Source organism: Malus sylvestris, chromosome 15, assembly GCF_916048215.2.
Source record: "Malus sylvestris chromosome 15, drMalSylv7.2, whole genome shotgun sequence".
Lineage (NCBI taxonomy): Eukaryota > Viridiplantae > Streptophyta > Magnoliopsida > Rosales > Rosaceae > Malus > Malus sylvestris.
Window position 1 is genome coordinate 53,609,111 of NC_062274.1, and position 8,336 is coordinate 53,617,446.

The 8,336-nt window shown below is 36.4% G+C and overlaps 1 protein-coding gene across 1 annotated transcript; it reads right to left on the reverse strand.

The window, feature by feature from the left end:
- Window positions 1–764: 764 nt before the first annotated feature.
- Window positions 765–2,771, reverse strand: LOC126601510 (beta-glucosidase 12-like). Its single transcript, XM_050268233.1, has 9 exons — window positions 2,591–2,771; window positions 2,375–2,452; window positions 2,181–2,268; window positions 1,831–2,083; window positions 1,624–1,739; window positions 1,282–1,496; window positions 1,151–1,182; window positions 945–1,047; window positions 765–851 (listed from the first exon to the last, which is right to left on the reverse strand). Exons 1-8 carry the CDS (start codon window positions 2,673–2,675, stop codon window positions 997–999), a joined length of 918 nt encoding a protein of 305 aa, XP_050124190.1. The 5' UTR covers window positions 2,676–2,771; the 3' UTR covers window positions 765–851; window positions 945–996.
- Window positions 2,772–8,336: the final 5,565 nt, after the last annotated feature.

Consider the following 8,336-nt stretch of genomic DNA (forward strand, 5'->3'; position numbering starts at 1 on the left):
GAACTGGTTTGATGCAGAAAAAAAATCTCCAACGTCAGATTCCTAAGCGCAGCGGTAGGAGCGTGCTGATAACATGTTGTAGTCTATTTTTATCTGACAGAGAGACTAGGGCCGGTGGCAGAGAGAGAGAGGAGAGGGATGTGTGTTTGTAAAATTGTAGGGGAATGTATGTGTTGTTATCCCTCCTACATTGTGCCTTTATTTATAGTAGTAAGGGGAGAGAAGATATTCATTCTCCTCCAAGTAATACAAGTTGTAATAGGAAAGGATAACTAGAATCAAATCTAATCTAGGATTTACACAATCACACTTATTCTAGGAATGTTTACAACATATTCATTATTGACAATATATATGAAACTCATTATCCACATAGCAATTAAAGAATGTCTCCCTTTGAGGATTTAGGTTTTGTACCCGAGTTTTTGATGTTGCCCTTTGAGGGTTTGGTGTTGCCCTTTGAGGAATTATGTTTAGAACCCGAGTGGGAATTACCTTTAAGAAGATTCTTCCACCAACGAGCTGAGAGTTTGTAATGTCTTTTTTGTCCATTTTTAAAATCCACATATATGATACCAAACCTCACAGTGTAACCGTTAGCCCATTCAAAGTTGTCATGCAAAGCCCACGCAAAGAACCCTTTCACATTAACGCCCTTCCTGCTTAATCAAATGTTAGATACAATCATGTTCGTCCAAGAAATGAGAACAAATCAAATCTTTTCTTTTGTTAAATCACTTACCTAATGGATTCTTGAACATAATAAAGATGCTCATCGTAATATTTAATTCTTTGATTGTCGAGGAGAGCTTCCTCGAATGATAATTTGGGATCATTTGCCTCGTCAACTCCTGCGAAAAAAAAAAGTGATGTTTATTTAGTTTCATGTGGAAATATAAATGGTAATACGTGTATGTATGTATATATTATTTGACATTAATTACCATTTTCTGTGATGTAAATAACTGGATTTTTATGCTTTCTCTTTGTGTAAGTTTATAGATCAAGAAGTCCTCGTGGATAAATGTAAAGCCAATCTGAAGCAGCCTTAAACCAAGCATGTAAAGTTGTGTGAGCTACATCATAGTATGAGGTAAGAGGGTTTAAAAGTTTAATATGTATGAACTTGTTGTATATATAGGAGACGTACCATTGGACCAATAGGGACTCCATTGCGGTTGTCTGCCACAACAATATTCATTTTTCAAAGTCTTGTTAGTGGTGCTTTGATTAAAAAAATTATATATCGGAAGCTAAAATTTTTTAACTAAATTTACTCACTTAATGATTCGACCTGAGCGTCGGTTGACTGGCTTGGCTGTGCAGCCTTAACAGGAACATCTTTTGCATAAGACGATGAGTAGTAATTCAATCCAATAAAATCACACGAACCTTTTAGCATATTGGATTGCTCTTTGGTGAACTTGGGCAATCGACTTCCAATTAGGGTTTGCATAATCTTTGGATAGCTACCCTTTGTCACTGGATTCATATACCTATAATTATATCGAAATTTTCAAGTATATATTAAGCAAGTTTCAAAAACAAAATGTGAATTGTAGATCAAGTGGTCTAATAGTTTAATTGCTTTAGTGATCCAATTATTTAGAATAGCGTATGTACCATCCATACGAAAAGTCAAGTGCTCTAATTGCAGCTACTTTATCTTCCGTTGAATTAGAAAATGGAACGGACCAGCCTGCGTTAACTGTTATTCCAATCACGCCCTTTTGTGAAGCCTGTGCATGCATGCATATTCGATATTAATATTTGATTATATGTAATATGTACGTGTGTGTGTATACATATATGTATATATTTAAAACTTACCTGGTACTTTTCTCTATACACTTTTACAGCGGCTGCATGAGCTATAAGTTGGTGATGCGCGGCCAAATATGGCTCCGTCGCCGAGTTTCCACCCTCTTTGCATTTTGTATGGTTAGAGCATCGGCCTGGAGCAAATGCTCCGACTGAATAACCTTGGACGCTATAAGTTTGAGGCTCATTTAACGTGATCCAGTGCTTAACTTTGTCACCAAATTCTTTAAAGCAAAGTTCTGCAAAGTCCACAAAATGACTCCTATATATGAAATAAAATGTTTAATTAAATTTTGAACTCTAAATTAAGCATTTCATTAGTTTATAAGTGCTGATCAGGAAGTTATTATTTCACTTACACACTGGTAGGGCTTAAGAAGCCAAGATACTCATCCTCCAAAGCCTGGGGAAAAACCCAATGAAAGAGTGTCACAAAGGGTTTTATACCTGCAATATTTAAAAATTAATACATTACAGAAATGAAATGAACAGTAATTAGTATTATCTTTTTCTTTTTGGGTAAGATTAGTCGCAAAGGAGTCATGGGGATAACCATTGGCTTGAAGCTCATTGAGGAGGTTTTGGTAATATTTTACTCCTTCCTTGTTCACTCCCCCACTTAGCTTACCATCTGATCAAAAAGTTTTGGGGAGAAAGAAAAACAGTGTAATTGCATTATTAGAAGTGTAATAATCATCATATTTATAGTATATAATTTTAAAACAATAGTCAATTAGAGATTTTTAATATCCCATATTGATTGTCTTACTAGGTAACAAGCGAGACCATGAGATGGAAAATCTGTAAAAATCCCAACCCATATCCTTGAGAATCCCAACATCTTCCTGTAACATTTCAAAAGAACCTTGTTATTTTTCTTTTACTCAAATTCTTATAAGGGTCATTTTGGTTCCGGTTCTTAATCAACCTAATTATTAGACTGAAACCTTATTTGTTTAAATATTTTGATCGAGGTGTAGACATCGAAATTTCGGTAAATAAATGTTGACCGATAAATCAAAGTTTTAACGCTCATGTACTACATAAATTTTACACATAGCGTGTGTCTAAACAAAAAATCAAAATAAGTTGGAAAAGTCATCAAACAGGACACGTGTCAACACCTGGCAGAAATGACTTATTTCATCTGGAATATTATATTCAAAATTAGGCCTTGGAAATTTCTATAAATAGAAGGCTAATTCATTCATTTCAAGGAGGGAACCAATTCATATTACACCTTGAAGCTCTGAAGCTCTGAAACTCTGAAGCTCTCAAGCATCCAGGTTCCCGAAGAATCAAGAAAGCCTTCTTCATTCTTCGTTCATCGTTCTTCCAAGATCAAGCCCCGACAGCCCTTGAAGAAAGTGTTCTTCGTTCCTCATTCATCGTTCTTCCAAGATCAAGCCCCGACGGCCCTTAGATCAACAATCACTAACTCAAGATCAAGCCTCGACGGCCCTTGAAGAAAGTGTTATTCGTTCCTCGTTCATCGTTCTTCCAAAATCAATCCCCGACGGCCCTTGGATCAACAATCACCAACTCAAGATCAAGCCCCAACAGCCCTTTGGATCAACAATCATCCACCAATTCAAGATCAAGCCCCAAAGGCCCCTTGAAGAACTTCCACCAATTCAAGATCAAGCCCCGACGGCCCTTGAAGAAAGCACCATCGTTCATCATCCGTTCATCTTAAGATCAAGCCCCAACGGCCCTTTGGATCAACAACGTCGACAAATCCACACATCCAACCGTTCTTCAAGATTAAGCCCAAAAACCCTTGAAGATCCGTTCATCACTGTTCTTCAAGATCAAGCCCAAAAGCCCTTGAAGATCCGTTCATCACCGTTATTCAAGATCAAGCCTTAACGGCCCTTGAACAAACATTCATCCTCAAGATCAAGCCCCAACGACTCCTTGAAGATCTGCTCAAATACACCTTCAAAGATCAAGCCCACGACCCCTTGAAGAAACTTCCAACAGTTCATCCAAGATCAAGCCTCAACGGCCCTTGGATCAACGAAACATCCACAAATAAACACCTTACGGAGATCGAATCAGAGGATCAAATTTGAGAGAGATTGTAACCCAAAATCATCAAAATACAAATATTTGTTTGTGCACGTTGTTCTTGTCTTGTTCCGTTAAGTGTCCCTAAGCTCTTGGCCGGAAGTTTGGGCAATTTTCAAAGTTACGTAGTTCAATCGTTTCTTAACCAAATTCGACTCATAATATGTCAAAATGAAGATAGGAAAGTATAGATTAAGATTATACCTATTTCAAAGCCCAATGATTGCCAGAAAATGGCCTCAAAGTTGACTGGTCCGAGTGAAAACTTGAAAACTCGCAGGAAACTGGGTAAATTTTAAACGTTCATAACTTCTTCAATACTCAACAAAATCAAGTAATTCAAAAATAAAAATCATACTTCTCGACGAGATGAAGATAATGGTACCTTTTTCGACGGCTAAATCGTCGTGGTTTGGCTGGAAAACGGCTCGAAAGTGGCTGTCTTAGTATCTAGTTAGCCACTTTCGAGCCATTTTCCGGCCAAACCATTGCGATTTAGCTGTCGAAAAAGGTTCCATTCTCTTTGTCTCGTCAAGAAGTATGATTTTTGTTTTTGAATCACTTGATTTCGTTAAGTATTGAAAAAGTTATGAACGTTTAAAGTTTACCCAGTTTCCGACGAGTTTTCAAGTTTTCATTCAGACCAGTCAACTTTGAGGCTATTTTCCGGTCATCTATGGCAACCCTTGGGCTTTGAAATAGGTATAATCTTATTCTACACTGTCCTATCTTCATTTTGATATATTATGTGTCGAATTTGGTTAGAAACGATTGAGTTACGAAGCTTTGAAAATTGCCCAAACTTCCGGCAAAGAGCTCAGGGACACTTATCAGAGTTTTTAACGGAATGACCAAAATGATGGATGGTGGACAATATCAGGGACCACTTTTATCGATTTGGAATCTCAGGAACCAAAGTGATGAGTTATGCAAATCTCAGGGACCATTTTGGTGATTTACCATTTTGTAAACATGATTACAATTTGTTACCTCAAACTTGACAAATTATTTATCTTTCAGTATTCTAAAAGTAACTGGAGTAAAAGTATTGCCATGAGAAAATTGTCAAAGTTAAAGGTATTTAGGTTATATTGGTTACAAACTTTATATTTGGGATTGTGCATTATAGTTAGACTTCTTATTTTATCATCATTGCTTGCAGATTAACCATGAAAATCTAAAGCATCAAGTGCAAGCAAATGGGTGGCAAGTTCATCCTTAGCTAGCCTATAACTTTGACTGAAAACTTATGAATCTGAAAATTTTGATTTAAGGACATTAAATGTTATCAGCATGTATTTAGAAATGAAATTACATGTCATATTTTCAGATTTTTTTAATCGTTTATGTTTTCCCATTTTATCTTCATTCTTGTTTTAAAGGAAAAATAGTAAAAATTGTATGAGAGATACTCACATATGTGCAAATTGGATGGAATATATGCTGATAAATTCTTCAACGAACATGGCAATATGACAATATGGCATGCATAACCATAACACCATTATCATAGTAAACGAAAATGAAATCCAACATTTTTAATCTCTTATTGACTAAGGAACCCAACTCTTGATTTTCTTCCTGTACAATATATATGGGTAAAATGATACTGATGGATATAAGAGAATTCTAACTACACTGATTAACTTTATTTTTTTTGTTAATCAGTAATTACCAAAGTGATAATAATGACCAAGCATAGTTTAGTTCGTGAAACCAAATTCTATCAGCCAAACAAAAAAAAATGACACCATAATAATCAGCAAGCAAAAAAAATATGGAATGGTTATGGTGCAATTCATAAATTTCATTTTTTCTGTACAATGAGCGAGTGCAAAAAGACTAAGTTAGATGGTTGAAAATAATAAGAAATTGTTGTGATGGACACACACCTACAATTTATAAAATAATCACTTAAGAAATATAAGAATATCTTAAACAACACATCTTTGAGGCGCGTAGCACCTGTGATGCAAAAATGCCTCTCACACACACGTTAGTGCGTGCGGAGAGGCTAGTAGTAAATTGATTAAACAGTTATTATAGTACTTATGATTTATGTATTGTTTTATTTGTATTTTATCTTTCTTAAATTTCCAATACAAGTATAATTTTTTACATTTATACAAAATATGCTAAATTCACTTAAATCCACCTAGTCCGCCTAGGCTCTAAGCCCCAGCACATCGCCAGACTAGCGCTTAGCACTTTTTAGAACTTTGGGTTTGATTCTAGCCAAAGGCAAATTTGAACTATATTATTGCTAGCCGATTGTGAGGCTTAGCCCACTCCTTACTCCCTTAGAGCACTTCCACCCTTAAAAGGCGTCTCTTGGTTATAGGCAACACAATCCCCCAAGTGAACAATTGCCTTTAGTGAATAATAATTGTCAAAGTACATCTCCACCACTAACTAAATAGCCAAGGCTATTGGTATTAAAGTATATTTATTATTTTTTAGTAAAATAATTAAGGATAATTTTATTTTTAATTTTAGATATGATGTTTAACGAAAGGTTAGGTAAATTTTTTTAGTATTTTTAATATATTTTTTACCATTTTTTATAATTTTTAAGTAATTTAAAATTATGGTTAACGTCACCGTGGCATCTGCCTAGTACTACATAGCACAGGCGCTGGGCGTGTCGATTTGAGCCTGGAGGAGAAGTCGGGCTCTCTCCTGGAGCCCAGTGGATTTAACGTGGGCTGGAGCTGTTTTTTGGGGGAGGGGGATTCTAGAGCTCATCGCCCAGGGGATGTGGCTGGTGGGCTAGAGCTGTTTATTTTTGTTTCTTTATTCGCCTTTTCCATCCCCCAAGCCCCAAGCGCTTCCTCCCTTCTCATCTCAAGAGTTGGGCACTTGAACTCGAAAGCTGAAACCAAAACATAAATTAAATCGAATCATACCGAATAATTTGATTTTGCGGTTTCAAAATGATTTCAATTTAAAACCGAACCGAATGAAGGAAAAACGGTTTGATTTTGGTTCCGACCATCTGAAACCAAACCAAAACCAAAACCGCATAAATTTATTAAATGTCAAATTTTAATTGATTATTTCATTGAATTCATACATTTAATTTGAACACAACCACATATATCATGGACTCAACCACATCATAAGATGACCTCATAAATCTTTACTTTCTTCTAATCTGTAATGCTCAACTTTATTCATCTAACTCTCTCCCTCGGTCTCGGTCTCGGTCTCGACTCTCCAGACACTTTCTCTCTCGGTCTCCCCTCCGGCCTCCCCTTCATTCCAGCTCCTAGCCTCTAGAGTTCAGAGTGCTATAGTATGGTAAGAATTATGATTTATAACTTGTTTTAGTGAAATTTACTTATATATTTGAGATTAATTTTAGGGTTAGGTTTAGGGCAGGGTTTTGAATCAAAAGGGGATTTGAGTCTTCCATTTTAAGAGATTGAGCTGGCTCGCTCTCTGTTTTCAGTGATTAAATGCGGCTGAGCAGATTTGGAGGATTGGTTAAAGGGCTTGGAGTTGTGCAACCTCCTCTTCCTCCTCCTCCTCCGCCGCCGGTGATGGAACGATTGTTCGTGGCACTGGTAGCAAATAATTGAACCTCTACTCTACCATCAACCAAGCGCTCCACATCGCCTTGGAAACTGATCCTCGGTCAGCACTTTCTTTCTTCAATTCTACCTGTTGTATCTGCTTGCTTGCTTCATAATTTGGACTGAATTAGATCTGCAGTGTTTTTAGCAGTGTTTTTAATCATTTTCTGAATTGGGTTTGCTCTGCATTCATTTAACTATTCTTGTTACTTGAATCGTATGTGATATCTCTTAGATCAGATGGTAATTTTTCTTTCGGTCTATCGACTCCACTGTAAACAATTATATATCCACTGCACACACCTACACGAATTGAATCCGCCCCCTTGATTAAGGAGATATTCGCATTACTTTGGGCTGCATGTTGATTTCAATCCCTACATCATGATGTGAACTCTCTTGAACTTAAGATTGAATGTGTATTGCATGCTTGGTTGTTGACTACAATAAATAATGCTGCATTTGGGTTATCGAAGGACTTGTTTTTAATGTCAAAAGTCAAAGCTTGTTACTTGTTTATTAAATCTGGTGTAGCTTTCATTTCAAACTATTTGTTTGTTCACCTTCAAATACTTGTGGGCATCTAGTAAGAAATTAGTTGTGACTCAAACACCAATACTTTTTTTATTGAATTGGATGAAATGAGATACAACTAGATAACCATAATAGCTTTTTCAAACAATGAAACTAAACCAAAACTGTTTAAAACCAAACCGAACCGAACCAAATGGTTTAATTTCATTTCGATTTTAACTTCAAAACCACACCACACCGCACCGAACCGCAAAAACTTCCAATTTTAGTTTTGGTTTCACTCAAAACCGCACCGCCCACCCATACTCGTCTCTTTTGTTTCCGCCAACCCTCAAA

Coding starts and splice junctions, on each gene's coding strand:
- LOC126601510 (XM_050268233.1), bottom strand. CDS start 2,675: ATGTTACAGGAAGATGTTGGGATTCTCAAGGATATGGGTTGGGATTTT. Junction 1,183..1,281: donor CGCTCAGGTCGAATCATTAA/GTGAGTAAATTT, acceptor TTGTTGTGGCAG/ACAACCGCAATGGAGTCCCT. Junction 1,048..1,150: donor GAGTCCCTATTGGTCCAATG/GTACGTCTCCTA, acceptor GCTTGGTTTAAG/GCTGCTTCAGATTGGCTTTA.